General features: G+C 37.0%; 2 protein-coding genes across 5 annotated transcripts in view; both read left to right on the top strand.

Moving 5' to 3' along the window:
- LOC113258085 (pregnancy zone protein-like) overlaps positions 1-2,879 on the top strand; it is a 45,856-nt gene extending 42,977 nt beyond the window's left edge. For 2 of the 4 annotated variants that reach the window (XM_026502807.4, XM_044385235.3), the window contains exons 34-36: positions 372-474; positions 1,442-1,483; positions 2,115-2,879. In XM_026502807.4, the coding sequence (XP_026358592.2) occupies positions 372-474; positions 1,442-1,483; positions 2,115-2,137 (168 nt within the window). In that variant the 3' untranslated portion in view covers positions 2,138-2,879. Of the gene's footprint in view, positions 1-371; positions 475-1,441 lie in introns of all 4 variants that reach the window. The other 2 variants (XM_057319027.1, XM_057319028.1) reach the window with 1 other exon arrangement.
- Positions 2,880-16,930: 14,051 nt separating this feature from the next.
- The window catches only part of LOC113257916 (pregnancy zone protein-like), a 47,732-nt gene continuing 37,496 nt past the window's right edge, over positions 16,931-27,166 (top strand). Inside the window, 7 exon segments of the mRNA XM_057319026.1 lie at positions 16,931-17,104; positions 21,220-21,403; positions 22,382-22,541; positions 22,717-22,769; positions 23,803-23,823; positions 24,092-24,260; positions 24,694-24,778. Coding sequence (XP_057175009.1) covers positions 17,019-17,104; positions 21,220-21,403; positions 22,382-22,541; positions 22,717-22,769; positions 23,803-23,823; positions 24,092-24,260; positions 24,694-24,778 — 758 coding nt within the window. The 5' untranslated portion in view covers positions 16,931-17,018.

The raw sequence follows: 27,166 nt of genomic DNA, 5'->3' as shown, positions 1-27,166 counted from the left end.
TAAGATTCTGTGACTCTACTAGATCTGGGGAAATTCCTGGAGGTCCCAACACACCAGTCCAGATTCTGGATAATGTTTTGCACACACGCACAGGTGAGGGAGGAGAAAATAGCCAAAGAGGAAAGTGAAGCCTGGATTGGTCAACAAGGCTCAGTTTACTACATTTGACTATCCATAGAATCATCTCTTTTGTCCTTCTTCTATCTGCCTTTGAATGTATTACACAAGTCTCAAAATGTTCCATTCTTTCCATAGGTTTTGGTACAGATGGATAGCATAACCATCAGCTTTGATAATTCCATAGGAAGAGAGGATGGTAACTAGAAACTAAGTTAATCTTTGATTCCAATTCAGTTTTCCTGTCTCTCCAGCTAACCAATCAAACCCTGAGTTTCTCCTTCTCAGTGGAACAAGACATCCAAGTTGACAATTTGAAACCTGCTACCGTAAAAGCCTATGATTATTACGAGACAGGTGAGTGAGATTCAGACATGCTGAGCTTTGAAAGGAAAAAACTGACTAACCTGGTAAAGGGTCACCTTAATTCAAACAAAATTCCACAATCTTTCACCAGAAGAAAAAGTGAGTTTACAGTCATTGGATAATCATGTTCCCCCTAAACTAGTCTCGAACCATTCTTATAAAGCAATAAGGGGATCAGTTCTTTCTAAATTCTCCCATGAAGTTTTTTGTTCTGGAGTGAAATATTCCAGAAATGTAAGTACAGTAGCAATAACTAAAAAACACCTCAGTACTGATTTGTGATATGAGACCTCAAATTTGATCTATTTTTTAAAATATTTTATTTATTTATTTGAGAGAGACAGAGCATGCACCAGAGAGAGCATGATCTGGGAGGAGGGGCAGAGGGAGAGGGAGAAACAGACTCCCTGCTGAGCAGGGAGTCCAAGGGGGGGCTTATCCCAGGACCTGAGCGGAAGGCAGATGCTTAACTGACTGAGACACCCAGGTGCCCCAAATTGATCCACTGTTGACTCATGCCTTGAGTAGTCTCACAAAATTCAGGAAACTCTGTAATATTTTTCCATTTGCTCATGACTTTGAATTAGAAACTTATCAGCATCATAACATGCTGGTAGTGTTAAAACTTTACTCCTTCCTGGACTGAGAAACAGTTCAGAGAGGAAGTTAAATTCCAATAAGAAGAACACAGCTATGAGGAAGGCCATACAGTATCCTATAGACAGACAATCTTCCATCTGTGAAACCTGCCCTTGAATTCTGTATCCTAGTCCAGTTTTCTCTTACTGCCCCCTCCACCAGTCCTGCATGGTTTAGTACAGAAGTCATTCATTTCCATTGGCTCCATAACTGTCTTTATATTTTCTTTCTTAGCTTATACAGTTTATTTACAATTAATTGCCCATATGCCTATTTCTGAATGTCTTCACTCTTTCTGTCCTACCATTTTGTATTTCAGAGGAATTCACTATTGAAGAGTACAGGGATCCCTGTGGTGCTGGTAATTATAAACAGCGAAGTCTAATGCCAACATAAAGAAAATAAATAAACACTGGTTGTCCGTATAAGGTTGCTTCTTGGGTATATCCTTATCATATTATAAAGCCCATGGTGTATCATTTAGGAATTTAAACTATTTCAAATGTATTATAGAATTTCTCAGTAGAAAAAAAATGCATGTAAATTATAATTACTGGGTCTGGGGTGACTTGTTTGCAGATGAATCCAGGAATTTGTCACATATAAAAACTAAATCATCTAATATTTAGTTTATACTCTATACCCAGTGGTGATATATTTATCGCCTATGACCTTTTTAGGATAGTTCTAAACTTATACTAGTTAAGGTCAGGAAACTTTTCCCTGTGGTTTTTCATATAGCATAGCATGAGAGATGTAATCTACAAGATTTTCTTTTAGGCTGGTTGACAATATTCATTTTTGACAATATAGCACTTGCTGTGAGATCTTCAGTTCTCCGTTCTAAAATAGGAAACTAAAAACAAGAACAGCCCTATCATTAAAAATAATTAAAATTTATTAGTTTGAATATTTATGATTGAAATATGAAAAATTATTCCTTTAGATGACAGAATTTCCCTAATTTTCCTAACTTTTATTCCACTGCTTAGAATCTGAAGACAGAAATGCTTGAAAATGGAAACTTGTGGACCTCATCAGATGATCTTCTCCAGCAACAAAGGACAAAGACTTACCAGGAGAGAGAAGATAGTAGGAGAAAGAGGGGACAGGAATTAGAAATATATAAAGTTTGTATGTTGAATAAATTTATGACGTATACACTTCTACCATTTGTTATTTCTCAATATTGTATTTCCCTTCTGAAATATGTATCTATTCCCTGCAGTATTTTTACAAATACTATAAAAGCTATATGAAAAGCTAAGCTACAAACACTACAGAAAAATCAAAATGGAATTCCAAAAGGTGTTCTAGTAACCCACAGGAAGGTAGGCAAAAGAAAATAATGCTTCCAAATACTGGAAACAACCAAAATGTCTATTAATAGGTGAATGGTTATACTAACTGTGGTACATTCGTGCCCTGGAATACTACTCAGTGATAAAAAGGAACAAACTCCTGATCTACACAACAATTTGAATGAATTATGAGAGCATTATGCTTGGTGAAAATAAAGCCAATTTCAAAAGGTCATACTGTACAATTCCTTTTATATAACAGTCTTGAAATGAGAGAATTATAGAAATGGGGGAAAAAATCAGTGGTTTCCAGGGATGAGGGATGGTAGGGCAAGGGGAGATTGGCATACTATAAAGGGATAGCTTTAGAGAGATATTTGGGGTGATGAAATCCTGTATGTGTTTCTTTACAAGTAAAGTAACATTTCTGTGGCTTAATAAAATGTTTTAAACACACCTGGCTGACTCAGTCGGTTAAGCGTCTGCCTTTGGCTCAGGTCACGATCCTGGGGTCCTGGGATGGAGCCCCGTATTGGGCACCCTGCTTAGTGGGGAGTCTGCTTCTTCCTCTCCCTCTGCCCCTCCCCCACCCCTATTCATGCTTGCTCTCTCCCCTTCTCTCTCTCAAGTTATTTATCACCATAATCATACTGGGTACTCTTTAGTACTGCATTGAATATTAATCAATTTATAATGATTATGAATGTCAACATTTTACAATATTTAGCCTTCCCTATTCAGACACAGTTTATCTTCATTTATTCAAATCACATGAAGTGAATTCTAAATTTGATTTACTTTCTGAATTTGGACTGAACTACAAAGTTAAAGATTAACTTCATGAATATATATATAGTACGATAAGTTGAAAGCATAAAACAATGTATACACGGAGACAAAAGATATGTGCAAGAATCAGATTACAAGATAATGAAAGACTACAACAATAGTTTTCACTTGTTGATAGAAATCATTGCAAGATTTGAAGCAAGAGAATATTCCAGATTTGCGTTATAAGAGTGCACCTTCTAGGGGCGCCTGGGTGGCACAGCGGTTGGGCGTCTGCCTTCGGCTCAGAGCATGATCCCGGCGTTCTGGGATCGAGCCCCACATCAGGCTCCTCCACTATGAGCCTGCTTCTTCCTCTCCCACTCCCCCTGCTTGTGTTCCCTCTCTCGCTGGCTGTCTCTATCTCTGTCAGATAAATAAATAAAATCTTTAAAAATAATAATAATAAAAATTTCAAAAAAAAAAAAAAAGAGTGCACCTTCTAGGCAAAGGAAGAAGGAAGTTTTTGCTGGTCTCCAAATACACAGTCCATTTGTGCGGAGCTCAGCTCTCTTCTTCATGCTTCATCAAATGTTTTAGCACTTATTTCTCTTCCACATTTATACAATTCTACACTTTAAAAGATTATTTTCCTCTTATCAATAATTCAGACCTCTTTGAAAACCAAACCTGTATCTTATCTGGAGCCAGTTCACTCAACGCTGCCGTGAATATTGTAGGCACTCAGTGAAACAAAGGAGTGACTGAATGGGTCTCTGCCCAAGTGAGCATATTCCCCTGGGTAGATAGGTAGAGGAGAAATGGAGGGACACAAAGGTGTTGGAATATACCAGTAAGGAAGATGAGCTAGAAGGGTTGCTGGAGGGGAAGTGGGTGGGGGGATGGAGTAATTGGGTTATAGGCATTAGGAAGGCACTTGAAATAATAAGCACTGGCTGTTATATGCAACTGATGAATCATTAATTTCTACCTCTGCAAACTAAAAAAAGAAGAAGAAGAAGAATATATAGAAGAAAAAAAGAAAGAAAATGAGCTAGAAAGACCGTTTTACTCAAACCTGAGTTGAATTGCTTAATGCTTCACTAATATTTTATGGAAAAGATTTTCATACTTTTCCAAAGTCAAATACATGAGGAGGAAAGGGAATTTTGGTTATTTAATAGCACTTTAAGCAAAACGTGTTTAAAAGTAACTTTTATACGTTCACTGAACTCTAAGAGGAAAATTATTGCCTCCGTCTTGCAAAACTGGCTGTCAGCAATCATCAAAAGGGTAAATACACATTATTTCTGTTGTGGGTTGAATTGTTCCCCCCAAAAAGACATGTTGAAGTCCCAATCCCTGGCACCTGTGAATGTGACCTTATCTGGAAATAGGGTCTTTGCAAATGTACTTGAGACGTGAGTTAAGATGAGATCACCCTGGAGTAGGATGGACCCTTTGTCCAATATTACTGTTGTTTCATAAGAAAAGGTGAAGGTATACAGAGGCAAGCACGCACACAGGGAAGACGACATCAGACACACAGAGAAAAGGTCATGTGATGATGGAAGCAGAGACAGGAACACCAAGGGCTGCTGGCTACAAATGAAGCAAAGAGAAAGGCAGGCAAGAGGTTGCCCTGTAGAGCACTTGGAGGCCCTGTGCACACCTTGATTTTTGACGTCTAGCCTTCAAAACTAGGAGAGAATAAATTTCCATTGTTTTAAGCCACCCAATCATAGGAAACTATTGTACTATCCAATTAAAATAATATATTTTCATTACTGGACCAGTTTACTTAGTTCATTCTTATCTGTCTTTTAAATCTGAGCAAATGGGGGCCCCTGGGTGGCTAAGTCAGTTAAGCATCTGACTTTGGTTCAGGTCATGATCTCAGGGTCCTGAGATCAAGCCCTGTATCAGGGTCCACCATCAGTGTCGATTCTGCTTTTAGTCTCTCTCTCCCTCTGCCCCTCCCCCCATTCGTGCTCTCACTCTCTCTCTCTCAAATAAATGAATAATAAAAATCCCTTAAAAAAATAAAATAAATCAGAACAAATAGATGAGCATGTTCCAAATGATTGAGAGGTGGAAAGAGAAACCAAGAAATTTTCTTTTTGTTTCATATATTCCCACACAGTTTAATAATAAAATATCTTGTTCCATAACTTACAACAAACAAAAAATAAAATGAGATATGGGGTCTAGTTTTTCATATCTAGCCTTCTACCATGTTTATAGCTTATCTCAAAAAAGATGAATCTCTTCTTTCTGTTAAAGTTCTCCAGGAGAATTTTCTTATATATTTCTTCTGTATTCATAGGGAAAATAAAATGATTTATAATAAAAATAAAAAAATCCATGAGCCATTAAGATTGCTGGATTTCAAGGCAAATTTGGGTGAAAATTCTGATTCGTAGATTTTAATCTGTGCTGGTATGCTCCCTCAAGGAATATTTGATTAGTACTTAATACAAAGTAGAAGTATTTTTGCAGACCTTTCTTAGTGATTTTAAAAATATAAAGGAGTCACTGTTATTTAAAGGGCAATAATGTGCAAAATATCTTTATGCTTTTCACTTAATATTCTCAGGCCCTTCTCTTATAAAATCTAGGAATCAGAATTAATGAGATATATTAAAATAAAGAATACTCAAGCCACTAAATGCAAAAGGTCTGCAAGGACTCAAGTTATTGTCGAACAAAGTTTGGCCTGAGGAAATCTGTGCCAAGATCTAATGTGTACTTAATCTGACAAAATGAAATTTGTCATGTTCAGTAAATGATCTTTGATTACCCAAACTCTGTTAATATATAAGCCACACAAAGACTTTCATCCTCAGTACACTCGGATATCACTTGGCCCAAAAATTCTCCCCCAAAGACACTAAGCAGCTGAATATAAAATTAAATTGCTTCTTGATATCGGGCATACAAAGAGAAAAGATTGAAAATAAAAGAGAATGCTTTTGCTTATTTGTGTAAAATAAAACAGCACCTTTTCTATAAATGTTTTTATAATTTGTACTAGCACTCATAGATGAATATTGTTAACTATGATATCTTCTTATTTTAACAAATTATTCATCAAAGTATAATTTTCAAAAAGAAAATATTTGTTCATATATATATAATGTATATTCTCAAGCAAACATAAACACGTGTCAACGATTTTATTTAACCTATTAAGTAGCTAGTAAGATGTCATAACCACTTCAAAGAACATCCAAAGAGCTAGGATATTTACAGGCAATGTAATAAAAACTGTTAAGATAAGAAGGATGGGTTGTGTATAAAACTAAACAATATAAAATATGCCATAAAATTCTTGGGGTTATCTCTTCCACTGGACAGAAATTATTTGCATGTTTTTCTGACAAAAACCCACAAGTAACCTCACTGAGTCTGGAGCCTTTCATCTGTAGTAAATAATGAAATGAACGAAGTATATTCACCTTGATAATCTTTAAGTGGCTCTTGCCCCCAAGTTGTATTGGAAGAAATGTGCTACTCCTCATTTTTGCCTTATTGCTGAGTTTCTGGTCATTTTTCTGATGGTCTCCCCTCTCCAAAGATTATTCTTGATTTTAAAAAAGAGAAGCGGCAGTCTCATTAGGTCTGTTATGAATTGTTTTCATAAGTGCTAGGAGGGTTAATTAGCTATGTAGGACTCCTTAATTTTGTCTGCAAATCTTGAGCCTGCAGTATCAAGCAACTACCAAGGCCACATAACTAACTTCTATCCAGCAGCTTTCATAAGGAATCTTTGTTCTAACTTTTAAGACCCTCTATGACTTACCATTTCGCCTACACTACCCACACAGTTAGATGAATGCCTCTCATCTAAAAGTCCCCCAAATTCCAGGGTCCTTGGCTTGCACGATCTTACTTGTACTTGTGAGACTGAGGCCCTATAAGTCAGGTACCAGGTTAATTTCATGAGAGAACTTTGTAGGCATTGACTCCACTGATATTTCTCAATAGTGAACTTATCAGGTCCGATGATAAATGAGAATTATCTTCAAATATTATTGCCCCAAGTAGGCCTTGATTACACAACCAACCTTTCCAATTATATCCATGTTAAGAGAAAACAACAGATTCTTATTAAACCATGCAATTATTTGCCATGCAAAGTGTAAAGATTCAGTGAAAGTGTGTGTTTGAACTCTAAGGGAATGGGTGGGAATCAGATATCATTTTTTTTTAAAGATTTTATTTATTTATTTGACAGAGATAGAGACAGCCAGCGAGAGAGGGAACACAAGCAGGGGGAGTGGGAGAGGAAGAAGCAGGCTCATAGAGGAGGAGCCTGACGTGGGGCTCGATCCCATAAAGCCGAAGGCAGACGCTTAACTGCTGTGCCACCCAGGTGCCCCCAGATATCATTTTTAAATGTTTTGTTTTCATCCACAGAAACAATATCTACTAAATTAGGAGTTAGATATAATGTAAAAAAGAAAACACTTTTCCTATATTTGTTAAAAACACAATATCTAAAATAGTACTTAACCATATTCCAAATAGATAACCACATTTTAATTTCCCTCCTTGGTTTATTCAATCCTAGTAATTCTTGTTCTGCTTGATCTTAGGTCAAGCATTCTTGCTATATTTGCTTCTAAACTAAAAAGAGTCCTGGATATCTTGACAGATCCATTAGCACAGCCCAAAAGTTGTCTAAGGAGAACAGCTCAGAAACCTGGGTCCAAGAGTCTATTCTTTGAAGTATCAATGTTCATAGTATCTAATACAGGACTTTCCAGAAACATTCAGCAAGAATCAAGAAGTAAACACCAGGAGCACCTGGGTGGCTCAGTTGGTTAAGCTTCCAACTCTTGATTTCAGCTCAGGTCATGATCTCAGGGTTGTGAGACCCAGCCCCACATGGGGCTCGCACTGGGCACGGAGCCTGCTTGAAATTCTCTTTCCCTTTCCCTCTTCCCCCACCCCAACTCTAAAAAAAAAGAAAAAAATTAGACACCTGCTTGATAGTAAAATTAGTTAATTTATATCAGTAACCAATAACATCATCACAGTGAAGGAGGACAAATTTCTCGATAGGCATACTGCACATAGCTATTTCACAAAGGTTTGATCAATGTTTTCATGGAAGTGACAATAGGGGGCCCTGGGTGGCCCAGTCAGTTAAGCATCCACTCCTGGTTTCGGCTCAGGTCATGATCTCAGGGTCATGAGATCGAGCCCTGCATCAGGCTCCATGCTCAGCCCTGAGTCTGCTTGAGATTCTGTCTCCCTTCTGCCCCTGCCGCTTGTGCTCTCGCAAATAAATAAATAAATCTTAAAAACAAAAGTGAGAATATGCTACGAACAGTGACGACATTGACAAATCTCCAGTGTCTTCACATAAGAGGTACAATTTCTGAAATATTTATATTGATATTTTGCCTGTGCAAAGTTAACCTAGGGAAGGCTGACTATATCTTCCGATTTGATCATTCTTCCCAAGTGGGTCTTACAACACTGATGAGCTAATTAATAAATATAATGAAAAATATCCTGACTTTATAATTTCTTTTAAATTTAGGATTCCATCCAAGGAAAGCAAAAGAAAGTAGCCCAATTGCACCTGGCAACTAAGTTAAAAAGGGAAAATGATACTTTGTTACCTATTACCTAATCAAAGTGAAAATATATTAAAGTTAACATAAGAGAAAAAAAAGAACATGATTGTAAAGTCAACGCAAAGCAGAGAAAAATATTCTGGTGCATCACTGAATAGTTGCTATCTGGACACATTACAACAGAAAATAAGTAAAAATCTCAACCACTGTTGAGAGCAAAACCTACTAAATTGAGGGTTAAATATAGCATAAAAAGAAATAAAAAGAACTTCTCTTATAATCTTTAAAAACACAATATTTATAATCGTACCTATTATATTCCAAGTAAATAACCACAATTTAATTTCTAAGACCAATATATCATTAACAGAGAAAGCCTAATTTTAGTTTTACATTAATATAACATTTTGCAGTAAAAGTTTTATAAGTTTTTTAAAATTAATAAACCCATCAAAATTGAGCCAAGAGTGGGGCGCCTGGGTGGCTCAGTCATTAAGCGTCTGCCTTTGGCCCAGAGCGTGATCCCAGGGTCCTGGGATCGGGCTCCGCATCAGGCTCCCTGCTCCCCTGGGAGCCTGCTTCTTTCTCTCTCACTCCTGCTGCTTGTGTTCCCTCTCTCGCTGGCTGTCTCTATCTCTGTCAAATAAATAAATAAAATCTTAAAAAAAATAATTGAGCCAAGAGTAACATCAACAAAAATGGTAAAGAACTCCAAGGTATCAAATATTCATGGATTGAAAGATATATATTAATGTAAAATATTACAGAGTAATGAAATATATAAATTTTAGTATACTAATAGATTGATAAAATTAAGATGGCAATATCCCCCAAAATGATCAGTGCAATAGATTCAGTGCAACCTCAACCAAAATTACAAGTGCTTTTCTTTCAAAAATGAGCAAGCCGATCCTGAAATTCATTTGGAGATGCAAGGAACCCAAAGTAGCCAAAACGATATTGGAAAAGAACAAAGAAGAAAGGCTCACATTTTCCTATATTAAAACTATTTTCAAAATTGAATCTAGGATCCAGAACACATAAAAACCTCTTACAACTCAACCCTAAGAAAGCAAACAATCAAATTAAAATATGGTAAAGGAATTGAATGGAAACGTCTCTAAAGAAAATGTGCAAATAGTCAGCCAACTCATGAAAATATGCTCAATATCGTTAGTTATTAGGAAAATGCAAATCAAAACCACAATGAGACACCTCTTCACACTCAGTAGGATGGGGATAAGAAAACAAACAACAAAACAGAGAATGACAGGTGTTGGCAAGGATGTGGAGAAAAGAGAAGCCGCATTTATGGAATGCAGCAATGTAAAAAGCTGCAGCTGTTTGGGAAATGGCTTGGCAGTTACCCCAAACGCTAAACAGAGATTTCCAGTGTGAGCCAGCAATTTTTTTTAAAGATTTTGTTTATCCATTTGAGGGAGAGAGAGGGAGAGAGAGAGAGCATGAGCAGGGTGGGAGGGGAGGGGCAGACTCCCTGCTGAGCAGGGAGCCCCATGTGGGACTTGATCCAGGACCCTAGGATCATGACCTGAGCTGAAGGCAGACACTTCACCAGCTGAACCACACAGGTGCCCCTGATCCAGCAATGCTATTCCAACTTACACACCAAAGACAATTGAAAACACATATTCACACAAAAACGTCTACACAACTGTTCATGGCAGCATTATTCATAATAGCTGAACAGTGGAAACAACCCAAATGTCTTATCAGCCGAATAATAAATAAAATATGGTATGTCCATACAATGGAATATCTTTCATCCATATAAAAAAGTAAAGTACAGGGGTGCCTGGGTGGCTAGTTGTTTAAGTGTCTGCCTTTGGCTCAAGTCATGATCCTGGGGTCCTGGGATCGAGTCCCACATCAGCCTCCCTACTCTTCTCCCTCTCCTTCTGCCCGCCCTCCCCCACCCCACTCATGCTCGCTCTCTCTTGTGCTGTCTCTCTCTCTCAAATAAATAAATAAAATCTTTAAAAAAAATTAAAGTGCTGATACAGGCAGCAGCAGGGATGAACCCTGAAAATACCGTGCTAAGCGAAAAGAAGCCAGACACAAATAACCACATAAGTTATTAATCCATTTACTTATATGAAATGTCCAACCAGACAAATCCATAGAGACAGAAATAGATTCAAGTTTGTCAGAAACTGAGGAGAAGGGGCGGCTGGATGGCACAGCGGTTAAGCGGCTGCCTTCGGCTCAGGGCGTGATCCCGGCGTTATGGGATCGAGCCCCACATCAGGCTCCTCTGCTATGAGCCTGCTTCTTCCTCTCCCACTCCCCCTGCTTGTGTTCCCTCTCTCGCTGGCTCTCTCTATCTCTGTCAAATAAATAAATAAAATTTTAAAAAAAATGTTTTAAAAAAAAAGAAAGAAACTGAGGAGGAAAAAATTGGGAGCAGGTACAATATTTCTTTTGGGAGCAATGGAATATTTAACAATTAGACAGTGGTAATGATTGCCTAACTTGAATATACTAAAGTCACTTAATTGTACACTTGAAAATGGACTTTTACATTATTTGAGTTGCATCTAAATAAAAAATTACCCCCAAAATGTGCCAGCTATGGAGAAAGTTGTAATGCTTCTTTCCAGATTCAATGTTACATATGAAGGGAGAAATAATCATTTCCTGCAGACCTCATTCTACATTCATTCAGGTTCTCTCTTTCACCATTCTGTTTCACATTATGAAAGAACCAGTCATTTTAAAACAAAAATACTTTCTTTTTTTCCCTTGGAAAAACAGACACTCAGCCCATTACTTTGCACAATTGTGTTTTTCTGTTCCCAGTATAGTCTCACCTTATTGATAATCGTAACTTTTAGCCCTACATACAGAAAAGCAACTGGAAGAGAGATCATTGAGAAGTGTCTCCCGTATCTAGCATTTTAGCAGGCTAATAAAGCTCTCAAGAATAAATGTAATACAATTTTCTGCAGCCACCCAAATCCCTTTTACAACTTTTCAAAGTTTGGAGTTGTAAAAACAAGGAACAGAAAATGTAAGGCAACATCGGAAACCGGGGATGTACTGTATGGTGACTAACATAATATAATAAAAAATCATTAAAAAAATAAAAATAAAAAAATAAAATAAAAAAAGAAAATGTAAGGCAAGGAAAATGTGGTTAATCTGAAAAAAGACCAACTACAAATAATTCAAGAAATAAAAAATTGATTCATTGAAATAAAAAAAATCAGGGGCGCCTGGGTGGCTCAGTTGGTTAAGTGTCTTGATTTCAACTCAGTTCTTTTTTGTTTTTTTAAAGATTTTATTTATTTATTTATTTATTTATTTGACAGAGATAGAGACAGCCAGCGAGAAAGGGAACACAAACAGGGGGAGTGGGAGAGGGAGAAGCAGGCTTATAGTGGAGGAGCCTGATGTGAGGCTCGATCCCATAACGCCGGGATCACGCCCTGAGCTGAAGGCAGACGCTTAACGACTGCCCCACTCAGGCACCCCTCAACTCAGTTCTTAATCTCAGGTTGTGAGTTCAGACCCCACTCTGGGATTTGGGCTGAGCGTGGAGCCTACTTAAAAAAAAAAAAATAAGAAAGGAAGAAAGAAATTTCTAATGGTTTGAGAAGTAGATCTGACAGATAAAATGAAAATTAACAAATTTGTAATAAGATCTGAGGAAATTACACTTAATGCAGAAGAGAATAAAAAGATTATACAAAATATCAAAAACAAGCAAAAAAAAAGCACAGAATAGAGTCAACACTTATTTCCAATAAAATGAAAAATTAACACAGACTGCTTCTTCCTTCTTCCAGATAACCATGGAGAAACAATATAAGCAAGAGAGAAGCAAAAGATTTAGGAACCAACAAAATATTAGGAAAAAAAGGAGGAAACGAAGGCGATCTGGAGCTGATGAAGAAGTGGCAGGGGAGTTAGTAGTCAAAGAGAAAGGAATTTGGGAAATGGCTGACTTTGTAAATTGAAAGAAAGTTATTTAAGTTCTGCTGTTGATTTTCTTTCAAGCTGGTTTGGGACAATCATTATCCCTGCACCACAGAAACAGCAGCAAAAGCCTAGAGTAAAATCCTATTAACAGAAAAGCTCTGCAAGTATGAAGAATAGATGAAATCCCATGTGGAATAACCAGTTGCCTCTGGCTTTCATTTTTCCATTTTGTCCCCCTTGCAACCCTCCAAGCTCCGGAGGTGATCTCTTTTCACTGCTGTCTCCTACAGATATAAAAATGTAGCAAGTAGGGGCGTCTGGGTGGCACAGCGGTTAAAGCATCTGCCTTCGGCTCAGGGTGTGATCCCGGCGTTATGGGATCGAGCCCCACATCAGGCTCCTCCGCTATGAGCCTGCTTCTCCCTCTCCCACTCCCCCTGCTTGTGTTCCCTCTCTCGCTGGCTGTCTCTATATCTATCAAATAAATAAATAAAATCTTCAAAAAAAAATGTAGCAAGTAAGAGTGATCACCAGTGGTCCTTGGTGCCTGGGGATTTCCTCCCTGGACTCTTTCCCTCTCCATACTTTAAAGTCACTAGCAGGATCACGGACAAGGATGATCTTTGGCTCTTCCCCTACATATATTATCGGCCAAAGTATCCCATTAATAATGGGCTCACATGCCAAAATAACTAAACAAATGTTGTCTGTTCAAGTCCTATAAAAGAAACACAGCAAAGTGATCAACATATATTACCTAAAGAAGAGTTATCAGAATAAACATAATATAAACTAATCATAATTTTTTAAAATAAATAATAAAAGGTATACAAAATATAATTAAAAGCTAGAAATCATTACACAAAAAAGTGGGAATATTAGATATGAACACATAACATTTGATATTTATGAGATTAATATTCTGATGTGTATACTGACGAACAAAACAATGAGCTTGAAGATAAAGTGGAGGAACTTTGCAAAAAAGCAGCAGAAAAGTTGAAATAAGTACATAGAAAATGCAAATGAAAAGCTAAGTAATATGGAAGATTGAAGTAGAAGCATGAACATCTACATCTTAGACTTCCCAGATCAGGAAAGGAAAAAGGAAAAAAATATAAATTATGGAAATAAATTTCCCAGAATCAAAAAAATTTAAATAACTACATAAAAAAGATGAAAAAAATACCACAAACATGGACATATACTAAGCTTTTAAAATTTGTAAGATAAAGAAAAATTCTAAATGATTCCAGAGACAAAGACTAAGTACAAGTTCTCAACAACACTGAATACAAGAATACAAATGAAAAATAGTTTAAGGCACCAAGGAAAACTTCACATCAAGAATTTTATGTCCAAAAAATAAGTAAAAATTAAAAAGTAAAGAATTTTATGTCCAAGAAAATCATGACTCAAATGTGAGAATATAAAAATATTTGCATGTATTCAAAGCCTCAGAAGTTTTGCTGGACAAAAGCCCTATGCTGAAAACCATTGAAGAGAAAGTTTGCAAACAAAATAGAGAATTAAACCAGGGTACACTATAAAAGATATGAAAGCAAAAATGATTTAAAGTATTAGTGCTATTTATGGATTTCTTTAAATAAAATGGGTAAAATCAAAGAAACTTGAGAAAGTATTAATTTTGTATCAGGCAAGGTACAATCAAGGGGATCAAAACCACATTGTAATTTGAAGAGGGAACGTTTAATATAAACTATTATAAACAAAAACAGGAGATTGGTATAATAAGAGATTATTTAATACAGAATAAAAAGAACTCTAAAAAAATATTACAATACCAGGACTATGAAGCAGACACTTTCCATGGGCTGAAACAGTGCACCAAGGAAAAGACAGATCTGAACTACATCCAACAAAGGAACTCCGCAACGCTGAGTGCTGAAATTTGTTGGAGTGGAAGCAGCCCTGGCTCACTGGATGATAGAGAAGTTCACTAAGGCTTGAAAACCAGGTGACAAGGGAAGGGGCTGGGCTGGTGGCACTCTTGCTGGGAAGCACCTCAGAAGGTGTTGGGGAAAATCAACCACAGTCAGTTGCCAAGTGCTGCTAGCCATGGGGGCACCTTGCGGTGCAAAAGCCACATGCACTGCTGAAGACAGGTGCTGAACAGATCCTGCAAACGGCAGGAACCCGGCACCAGAGGAGCCTGGGACTGCAGAAGCCACATCTGCTGAAGGAGACTACCTGGAAGAGCACCTTACAACCAAGAAGAGAAATTTCTTCCTTCTCCAGTGTTCTTCTCGAACTCTTCATTAGGACAGCTTAACATCTTAGCAAAGGATAGAAATTCACAGACACCAGTTCCACAAGGCAAAGTAACCAGTGAAGGGTGGATTTGGAAGGTATTGACTTGGTAACTCACACAGACCTCAGTAACTCATTACTTTAAAATATATATATGAAGAGGGATAGATATAGGAGAGACTAAACATATATAGGCAATTTCTAAAATACCTGCCCTATTAGATGGAAGATGTGGAAAATCTAAGCTATCACAGGAATAAATAAACATGAGTATGAGTCTTATGTAATAGCAACAATCATAAGACAAAACAGAAAATGTATATTTTAAATCAGATGAATAAAACTTTCAGAAATAACAATAACTGTAAATGCATTAAACTTAACAATTAAATGAGAAACTATTAAACTAGCTGATAAAAAAGGGAAAAAATCTAGCAATGTGTTGTCTACACTTTAAAAAAGAAAAAGTTTGAAAAAAGAAAATCAGAAAAATGATACAGCTTGAAATGAGATAAAGCAATAAAATATGAACCAAAGAAAAGCTACCCCAGTAGCAATCTTATATCTATCAAAATTAAATTTAAGGAAAAATAAAATCAGAAGAGACTGTGAGGGATATTAATTACTTTAAAAGAAATATAAAGCAGGAAGTTACACCCATTTTCAATACATAGTCATTAAAATTACACAAACAAAAGTGGAAATAAATTGCAATGCAAAATAAATATTAACTATCCCTCTCAGCAACTGACAGCTGCTGCAGGGGAAAACAAAACAAGAATATCAAATACTTGTACAATGAAATGAATAAGCTCAAGTTTCATGTACATGGGGGAGAAGGATACTGGTGTAAGAGTGAACAAAAAGACCACTAGTAGGAAATAAGGAGTTCAGAGATGGATCAATGGGTATGTAAGACTTTAACAGACCATGTAAGTGGCACTAAAAATGAATGGGTTTAAAAAGATTGGTAGTATGGGCGCCTGGGTGGCTCATTTGGTTAAGCATCTGCCTTCGGCTCAGGTTATGATCCTGGGGTCCTGTGATCGAGTCCCACATCCGGCTCCCTGCTCAGCAGGGAGCCTGCTTCTTCCTCTGCCCCTCCCTCTACTCCTCCCCCTGCTTGTGCTTGCTCTCTCTCTCGCTCACTCATTTTCTCTCTCAAATACATAAATAAAATCTTTTAAATAAATAAATAGATAAATAAATAAAAAGATTGTTAGTAGAAGGGGTTAGGAAAATTAAAGGGTTACAAACTAAAAGCATATTTAAAAAAAAACCTTGAAGTCATTGATAGTGAGATAAATACAGACTGAAACAATGATACGATATCACTTCATATCCATTTGGCAAAATGTGAAGACCAGCCTTTGGCAGAAATTTGAGGGTATGAAAACCCTTGTGCACTAGCTGGTGGAATCATCGTGTGTTACAACCATTCTGGAGACTAATCTGGCAGTATTTAGTCTGTTAAGTACATGCCTCAGATCGACAATCCCACCTCTGTGTTTGTGTCCTCCAAAGAGTTTTGTCTAAGTGAGGAAACATGTTAAAAAGATATTTATCAAAGCGTTATTTGTGGTCTCAGGGAGGTGGAGGCAATCTTGATTCTATCACTGGGAGAGTGGACACATAAAATTTGGTTGATGATGACCAAGAAGTGTGATAGTGTAACAAAATACAACTGATTTAATATATACACAATAACGGGGATGAATCTTTTATAAGGAGCCCTTCACCAGGAGCTTTGCTGTCAAAGTAAAAGAAAGTTCATTCTAACTAAAATATGAATTTTATTCTCTGGAAATGCCTCAGAGCCTGTCAGGGGTTAGCCTTGAGGGTAATGAGGCAATCACTAGAGCAATGACCTTTTTAGGGAAGCTCTGCCCAACTCTGAGCTCCATTTGGAGGCCTTGGGGTGGAGCTTGTTTGCAAATAGCAGCCACGTAAAGCCTGATAAATTTAAGACATCTCAGGGACCAGGCTGAAGGCAGGGAGTTGGGCGCAACACAGTGGCTGAGACTTGACTATGGAGAAAGGCAGACTTCCTCGTTCACGTTTCATGCTGCTCCTCCTTGTCCTGCTGTCTACCGATGCTTCAGACCCTGCAGAACCGTAAGTCTCTCTTAAAGTCCCCTCCCCGAGGTTCTGTGCTTTTTCTCCGTCTCTTCTTTATATCTTCGCTTTGACTTTCCCATTAAATGCTACCCTTCCATTTCTTAAGATACCTTCCAATCATAAGAGATGAATCACAAGTGATTATTTTTTCTTTCTCTTTTTTCTACACCTTTCTTTTTTTTCCCCACTGGGTCATCATAATCATAAACAGAATAAGTAGTCACTGGAAGGCATGATTTGATTAGACAGTGAAACGTCAGATCCCACCTTCACGGAATCACTCTTTAGGATGGAAAGCATTGACTATAAAAATAGTTACAGTGTAGAGTGGGGTGCAGTTTAATTCATATTGTAGATCACACATGTAGAGGAAGTATAGCTCCTTTGTTTTTTGAAAATTTACTGAGTCATCAGCAAGAAACCCAAGTAACTGGCCAGTTGGGAAGGGGGGCAGGGAGTAATTGAAAACGATTCAAATTGTAAAGTTGGTGAAATCCAGTCATTGTAAGACTTCTCTTCCACCTCTCCCCAGTTCCTCCCCAAGACAGGATCTAGAAGGCTGTGATCTCCATTCCTTCCTGGTAGAGAAAAAGGTTCAGAGTCTTTGGTCTGGGAGTTCTTGGTCTTCCTTGGCCACTGTTAATCTGGCTTCTCCTCACCTGCCATTCATCATTTGAATCTTCAGCCATCTGGTTTTGTCTCAGCTTGGTCCCTTGACCAAGAAATCCCAGAAGCCCTCTCTGGCTGACTCCGATTCGCCTCAGCTCCTTTTTATCCTGTAGAACCCCAACTTGCCACAGCATCCTGCCTCCAATCCTGCGACTATTCCAATACAACCTGGACTGCAGAGTCCTGTTTCCCCTTTGTAATTCAGGCCCCTACCCACTCTGCACTCCTGACTTGCATGTAGCTATGCTCCAGATTGATACAGGCAGCCTCCAGAGTCCTACATGCGCAGAGGCTTTTCTCGTTGTGTTGGCTTAATCCACTTAATACAGTTGGCCTCTCCAGGCCAGAGTGCAGGAAGCAGAAATCAGAGCTCTGACCAGCTCGCTTTTCTTTCTTCTTCAGATTTCTTCAGTGCACAACTTCCCAGTAAGTAGTAGGGGTTCATTTTTCTGCCATCATTCCTCTCATGTACAATTGTGGGTGGCACCGCCTTCCACTGCATTCCACCCAGAGAGCATCTGGAAATATGTGGGAGCTGTTCAGATTTCTGAGTAAAGACTGAATGGATGGAGCAAGTGGCATTTACTGGGGTTGGAAATGTTAAGCAGTCTGTGTTTTCAGTCCAACTATAACATACGATAATTCTGCCCCCTGAAAACTCATTACTTACCATCGCATGCAACAGTTGATAAGGCACAACAAACCTCATGGCCTAGTTCTCATGAACAGAAGAGGTATTTTCTCACTATGCAGAAAACATCCCGTATCCCTCCAGCATTATTAGCCCTTGATGTGGTAAATGAGAGATATTACCCAAAAGACCCAGTAACTGTCCTCCTTTGCCTTCACAGAGATGGAGGTGGCAGGGGAACATGAAAAAGAGAAAATTAAAAGTCATCTGTTTAATATTTGCAAAACTTAGTCACTCCAACAAAGGCAAATATTTAAAATGCAAACATCCATGGTTAAGTAATATTTTAATAATTTAATTGATCACTTATAGATGAAATCTTGGGCAAATTACTCAAGCTTGATGGGTTCCAATTTCAATATCTATTAAATGATACTAACCAAACCTTTATGAAATCATTGTTTGAAATATCTAATATATATGGAATTAATTTTTAAATTATGACATCAATTAAGCTTATAACTAATAAGAATAAAAATAGTATATTGAATAAAATTATAATACACTGCCTTCTTTCCTATGAAGATGAAAGAACTAGAGGGAAAAAAGTATGCATGGGAGGTAAAACAATGATAATTTTTATCACTTACCATATTTTTGAAAGAGTAGATTATTCAGATAAGAATTATCCAGATGCCAGGGGCGCCTGGGTGGCTCAGTTGTTAAGCGTCTGCCTTCGGCTCAGGGCATGGTCCCGGCATTCTGGGATCGAGCCCCACATCAGGCTCCTTCCTCTCCCACTCCCCCTGGCTGTGTTCCCTCTCTCACTGGCTGTCTCTCTCTCTGTCAAATAAATTTAAAAAAAAAATCCAGATGCCAGAAAGGAATGAAATAGAGGTACTATCTGAATGATTATGGGCAGGTTGTTTAACTGCTCTGAGCTTCTCTGCTTTAGAACAAAGCCTTAGCACTATGCAATTAAAAAATCTGAGATTTTAATTTTTGAAGGGTGGGTCTAAAGATTCATGGCATACAGTTTTGCTAAGGAACAACTTAAAACACATACAACATGATGAATGAGAGAACCAAACTTGACTTCCAGATTCCACAACTAAATTGTCTGTTTCTCTCTTCTCCTAGTCTCATACCTATTAACTTTGAAAAGTAACAAAATAGTTTTTCATGTGTCAAATTGCCTGATATTTTTTTTTAAGTGTAAGAGTCCATGTTGGAAATAGAAAGGAACAGACAGTAAAACAATATAAGAAAATAGTAGCACTCTTTTTCCTAACTGTAAATTAACTCTAAAAATAAATGACTTAAACCTGCAGCTATGAATCATTAAAGTTTTGAGGAGTCACATTTTATGTACAATTTACTGATTTAGTGAGTAGGCAGGGATTTTATCTTACTGTTGAATATTCAAATTTGGGGACTGGCGAGGACCTCATGTTTTAGCCGTCATGAATATGAAGAGTATGATGTATGTATTATACAGGATTGCTAGGAGGGTTAATACAGAGACTGCTTAACACAATTCCTTGCAAGTAGTAAGTATGTAGGAAACACATATTCTCTTTCAGCCCATACAGATTCAAAGTATGGAAAGATTATACTAAGCTGACTGCTTCAGGAAAGTTTTTCTGTCAAAATGTCACTTGGGATGGTTCCCAAAGAATGTGTAGAATTGTAACTGGAAATATGCCGGGGGGGATTGTGGAGGAGGGGAGTAGAATATGTGAGAATATAATAGATAAAGGAAACTTAGCAATGAAGTCAAGAAAGTAAACTCACAGGGGCGCCGGGCTGGCTCAGTTGGTAGAGCATGCGACTCTTGATCTTGGGGTCGTGAGTTCAGGCCCCACGTTGGGTGTAAAGATTACTTAAAATCTAGAAAGAAAGAAAGAAAAAGAAAGAGAGAAAGAAAGAAGGAAAGCTCACACAAAAAATTGCCCATGCCTCTGAATAATTAAATATATTCAATTATTAGAATAAAAAAGACTTTGCAAAATAATACATTTTATATGAACTTGTTTTTTTAGTAAGTAAATATAATTTATCCACCCATATAGTTTGACACAAGCATATATTTATGAACATAGAAGTATTAATATTAATATATTAATATTGATTACCTCAAGAGGGTGAGAATGAAGGAGAATGTTAATCAAACGCAGTGTGTATTTGTGTGTGCTTGCAAATTATTGACAGAAATAAAAACTTATTGATAAAAAAATTACTGATTTTGGCTAAGGCATATCTGAGGAAACTTAGAGAAACAGCAAATATATACTGTTTTCAGTGTTACTGTTATAAAGAAAATTATTTTACAATATAGACATGAGTTATTTTGTGTAATGGATATATGCTCACTGAAATTTTTTCAGTTGAATTTATATAAATTCAGTCGTGGTGTTCATGTACCAGCGATGTTTATTTAGACAGATTTTAACGTAAATCTTTTTATAAAGTGAATAATCAGCAATTTATTATATTTGTGCACTTTAACGGATATATATTCAGGAATTCAGATATTAATGTTCTATAACACAAAGAACTCCTATAAAACTGTAACATCCTGAAACCAACTTCCGGCAGACTGACTGTATGGGTGAGGAAGTACTCAGGAGTAAAAAAACATAATTCTTATGCCAGGCAGTGGTAGAATTTCCATCTCAATGTTCTTAGTCCATTGACATTTGGTATAGAACCAATTGTAGTAAGAAATACATACTGTTATAGAAAACACGTTTAGGGTTGAAAATGCTTGCTATCCTCCATTTTTCTCTGATTCAGCCTCTTCTCTCCCCAGGCAGTACGTGGTGCTGGTCCCCTCCCTGCTGTACACTGGGACCCCTGAGAAGGGCTGCCTCCTTCTGAGCTTCCTGAATGAGACAGTGACTGTAAGTGCTTCTTTGGAGTCCCTCGGGGGAAACCAGAGCCTCTTCACTGACCTGGTGGTGGAGAAGGACTTATTCCACTGCGTCTCCTTCACTGTGAGTACTATCTGCCTGTCCTTGTTTGGTACATTATATTGAGTCATCGTGATGGGGAACTGGTGTTGAATCCCAAAGAACGACTTTAAGAATGTTACTGAGGACTTCGTAAAGTACTAAAGAGAGTGAGTTCTCAGCTACGAAGGAACAAAGCATGGATTTCCCACCAGCATAGGAAAGAAAATTAAAGTTCTAAAAAAAAAAAATCCTATCAGCCATAGAAAGCGTATGACTTGATTTTCTAGTCTTTTTTTTTTAAGGATTTTATTTATTTATTTGACAGAGAAAGAAACAGCCAGCGAGAGAGGGAACACAAGCAGGGGGAGTGGGAGAGGAAGAAGCAGGCTCCCAGAGGAGGAGCCTGATGTGGGGCTCGATCCCAGAACGCTGGGATCACGCCCTGAGCCGAAGGCAGACGCTTAACGACTGAGCCACCCAGATGCCCCTAGATTTTCTAGTTTTGATATGTAACCACCTCTTTAAGGCCGGAGTAGGACAGTGCCTAGAAAGAGATTATACAAAAATTTCATGGTAGGACAACATGTAGCAGAATTGTTCTCCTGTGGTGAGACATTAGGTGTCTTTGTCCTCTGAATGTATAAATGGTGCAAGACCCTCAAAGCAAGCATCCAGTACCTCTTTGAGGTTGCCCAGCTTGGGATACTCAGCTATATATTCTCACACATTTTTACAGAGAGGCTTCTTTCCATTCCTTCACAATATATATACTCTGTTAAAAGGAGTACAATTTAATAACCAGAGTTCCAGGTAAGCTATATGGAGATTTGGGTCCCACTGATGGTACTCTCACTGACGTATCTCCCCCGTATCTTATATTATTATCTTCACTCATATTGGGAGAAATATTTATACTTACATAGTCCTTTGTGAAGCTGAAAGGGATAGAAAACAATAAGGGATGAAGGATTTGGAGGGAGAAGACTGCGTGGCTGATCAGCGGTATTCTTTGTTCCTTAGCTCCCAAGGATTTCCTCGTCTTCAGAGGTGGCATTCCTCACTGTCCAGATAAAGGGACCAACACAAGACTTTAGGAAGAGGAACACAGTGCTGGTAAAGAACACTCAAAGTCTGGTCTTTGTCCAGACAGACAAACCCATCTATAAACCTGGACAGACAGGTATGTCGGGAAATTCCACTATTTCCCTCAGTGGGGGCAGCGCTGAGAAGGAAAGGCCACCCCTCAGTAGGTTTTGCAACCAATCACCATAACCCCTATCTCTTAGTCTCCTACATTATCATTCACATTACCTGCTTTATCATGTCCAAGTCTCACCAGGGAATTTCTTTTTCAGTAAAATTCCGTATTGTCTCTGTGGATGAGAACTTTCACCCCCTAAATGAACTGGTAGGTATCTCGAGTGTTATGGTTTTGGTGGGGGGTGGGATGGAAGTACTCACCCAAGTGGGAGCAGAAAGGTCCAAGAAAAGCAAGAAGACGAAAGACATTCCTTTTGGAACCAGGGCACCAGCCGCACCACAGATCTAGAGTCTTATGTAAGGCATAACTAAAGGGTAAGAGATGAGGAAGCTATTTCTCTTATAATAGTAGTTAATCGTTCGATAATTGCTACATTTATTGCTGTAAACACAATACACGAAACATAATGAAGAGACAAAATTTAAAAGTTAGGAGCTATCCATACCGGTACTCTTAAGGAGTTTATGATTACTTAAAGCATGAAGAGTTTTGCTGATTCTGAATATATATATATAATAGACAATATTATAATATGGTAACAAATACATATACATATATTTTATACATATATATTTTATTATATATTTTAATATGTAATATAGATATAATATCAAATATATATTATATACAAAGATTTTGTTTTTGCTGATTGAGTGTCCCTTCCTCTAATTAGCTTTCAACATTGCAAAGAAACAAAGCTACTTTAAAAATACAATTTTTAAATTAGAAAAAGTATTCTTGGCTAACTGTTAACCAAATCATTCTGAGAACTTTATTACTATTTGGTCTAAATTATAATAACATATCACTCTATTAATATCCATTTCCTAATTTATGCAAGTAAACAGTATGGTCATATTCTTTATTAAGAGAACTTCAACCTAAATATTCCTGGTAAGTAATATTAATAAATTAGTAAATATTACCAAAATTTATTCACCAATAATATTTTTCAGGAAATGGCAACACAATGATTAATTGTTGTAGAAATATTTATGCTTTTCTTAGAACTATTTACTGGTTTTCCTAAGTAATTCTAGTTCTTTAAAGTTTCAGGTTAAATTTTGTTACATCTTACTACAGATACTATTTTTCCTGAGTAAGCTATTGGATCATAAGTCTGAAATAATAGCCTTTGGTGAAATTCCAATCACATCTCTTCTTTCCTTTTTTCATATAGATTCCACTGGTATACCTTGAGGTAAGCAACAGAAAGAGTCTTATATAAGGAAACCAGCACATTTAAGGTTAGAAGTTCTGGTATTCCTTAGAGATGAATTACTATTAAAAAAAAAAACTTTCAGATCTAAAATTTCCTATTCCCAGATGTCAGGTTTATTCTGTTTTATCTTTCTTCTGTGTTTATCTCTTCTGAGGGCGAGGCCAGTTACCAACCCCAAAGTCGTTTGTTTGGTTCAAGGACTATCATGGCTATGCAATTATTCCCCATGCTCCTTGTTTACCTCTAGGACCCAAAAAGAAATCGAGTTGGAAAATGGCAGAGTCTCAGGTTGGAGAGTGGCCTCCAACAGCTGGCCTTTCCCCTCTCGTCTGAGCCCATTCAGGGTTCTTACAAGGTGGTGGTACAGAAGACATCGGGTGAAAGGATAGAGCATCCCTTCACTGTGGAAGAATTTGGTATGGATTCTGAAAAATGAAAAGGACATAACTTTTTGGTTCATACCATGCACTCACTTAGACTTTCTGAATCTCCCATAGGTATGTGGAACTTGGATTAGAATCAGCTTGAGCTGTTTGTAAAGCCATTGTAATTCTGTGCACCAGAAGCTCACAAGACCTTGATTCTCAGTACCAAGTTACATTTTGCCAAGTACCAAAATTCTTATTTCAGTGGAGCCATCATCCTTTGTTAGTGTCATTGAGATCTGCTGTGATCACAAAGTCAGTTAAATTTTTCATGAATTGTTAAAACTTATCATCTTAAAGTTGACACTTGAAAAATGCATCTAGCGTTTCAGGGTATTATTTTGGGAAAAGTTATAGACATGAAATATTTGTATTTCCATTAAATGTTTACCAGCCTCCCTATTTCCATTATCTCTATCAACAGTGCTTCCCAAGTTTGAGGTCAAAGTTCAGGTGCCAAAGATAATCAGTATCCTGGATGAAAAAGTGAACGTATCAGTATGTGGGATGTGAGTTAAATTGCTTTTGTCTGAAAGTTCATATTTTGCCTCAATTTCGAGTCATTATTTGGCTAGGTACATAATCATAAATTAATTTTACACAGAATTAAAAAAATTACTTCAATGACTTATTTCAACTGCTTATTATTAAAATGTTCAAATATACAAAGGAATAGAAGACATCCCTAATCATGATTTTAACAATCGACGTCTTTCTATATTTGCTACAACATTTCTTTTTTTTGCTTTAAAATTTCGGGATAAATTACAAAGATCATGACATTGTGCTCTAGATGCAGTACTTTGTACCTCTACAAATTACTGACATTTTCTTACATAGTCATGATGCCATTCTGAAACTTTAGGAAATTAAAAGTAATTTTCCAATACTGATTCTTATTCTACACTCAAGTTCCCTCAATCTTTCTAAAAATGGTGTTTACTCATTGCTTTTGATTGTTATAACTCACATGTACCCTTTTCTTCCATCTCTCTACAATGGAAATTTTCAGTTGAATGCAAAAGTTAACAAAATAGTAAAATGAAAATCCATGTACCCATCAATTGTGACTAAAGTTATGAAAATTTGCCAAATTTTTCCATTTATTCTCCTCCCTTCCAATTTTTTTCTCCAATATTTTTTAACAAGCCACGGGAATCTATAAATATCTCAAAGTTTTAGAAGTCTGTAACCTCCTTTTGTCCCTGTGATGTTAACTTATTGAAGAGCATAGGTTAGTTGGTCTGCAAATGTCCCACTTGCTGGATTTGCCTGACTGTTTCCTAATGGTACATTGAACTGATTAATTGTAATTTCTCCTCTAGCCTTTTATGAGGATACTTGGAGTATTTTGCATACATAGATCATAGATCCTCTTGGTTCAGTGAAAGAACAAAATTTTAAAACCTGACATAATCTCTATTTTTAATTTTTTGAGAAACCTCCACACTGTTTTCCACAGTGTCTGCACTATTTTACATTTCCATCAACAATGTGCAAGGGTTCCAATTTCTTATTATGACTAGTGTCATAAAGCTTTCCCCCTATACTTTTGATAGAAATTTTATGATTTCAGGTCTTACATGTAGGTCTTTATTTTGAGTCATTTTTTGTATATAGTGTAACATAAGGGTTTAATTTCATTCTTTTGCACGTGGATATCCAGCCTTCCCAACACTTTTGTTGAAGATACTATCCTTTCCTTACTGTGTATTCTTGGCACCCTTGTCAAAGATAAATCGAATATATATATAGATGAATTTATTTCTGCACTGTGTTCCGTTGATCTACATATCCATCTTCATGCCAGGGCTGTACTGTATTAAACCAGGAAGTGTGATGCCTCCAGCTTTTCCTTTTTTCTCAAGATTGTTTTGACTATTTAGGGTCCTTTGCTGTTCCACATGAATTTTAAGATTGTTTTTTCTATTTCTGTAAAGAATGCCATTAGGATTTTGATAGGGATTGCATTGAGTCTGGAGATTGCTTTTGGTAGTATGGTTATCTTAATATTGTCTTCCAATCGATGAACATAGGATGTCTTTCCATTTATTTGTGGCTTCTTTACTTTTTTCATTAATGATTTGTAGTTTTCAGTGTATAAGTCTTTCACCTCCTTGGTTAAGTATATTAGTAAGTCTTTTATTCTTTTTGTTGCTATTGTAAATAGGATTATTTTCTTAATTTCTTTTTCATATAATTCATTGTTAGTGTATAGAAATACAGCTCGGTTTGTATGTTGATTTTGTATCCTGCAACTTTATGGGATTTGTTTATTAGTTCTAACAATTTTTTGTGAAGTCATATGGGGGGGCTTCTACTTTTAATATTATGTCCTCTGCAAATAGTGATCGTTTTACTTCTTTTCTGGTTTGGATGACTTTTTCTTTTCTTTTTTTTCTTTTTGGTATGCTTTCCTTTTTTTATTTGAATATAGTTGACATATAATGTGACATTTGTTTCAAGTGTACAACACAGGGCTTAACAAATTTATATGTTATGCTGTGCTCACTCCATGTGTAGCTATCATCTGTCAGCATACAACATGATTACAGTGCCATTGACTATATTCCTTATGCTTATAATTCCCATGACTTATTCATTCCATAACTAGAAGCCTGTGTCTGCTATTTCCCTTCACCAATTTTGCCCATCCCCTCTGAAAATCATCAGTTTGTTCTCTGCATTTATAAGTCTGATTCTGCCTTTTATTTGTTTATTCATTTGTTTTGTTTTTTAGATTCCATATATAAGTGAAATTATACAGTATCTGTCTTTCTCCGTCTGACTTATTTCATTTAGCATAATATCCTCCAGGTTCGACCATGTCGTTGCAAATGGCAAGACCTCATCCTTTTTATGGTTGAGTTGTATTCCGCTGTATCTACACATCTTCT

This window comes from Ursus arctos, unplaced genomic scaffold (assembly GCF_023065955.2).
Source record: "Ursus arctos isolate Adak ecotype North America unplaced genomic scaffold, UrsArc2.0 scaffold_26, whole genome shotgun sequence".
Classification (NCBI taxonomy): domain Eukaryota; kingdom Metazoa; phylum Chordata; class Mammalia; order Carnivora; family Ursidae; genus Ursus; species Ursus arctos.
This window is presented reverse-complemented; position numbering and strand designations above follow the sequence as displayed.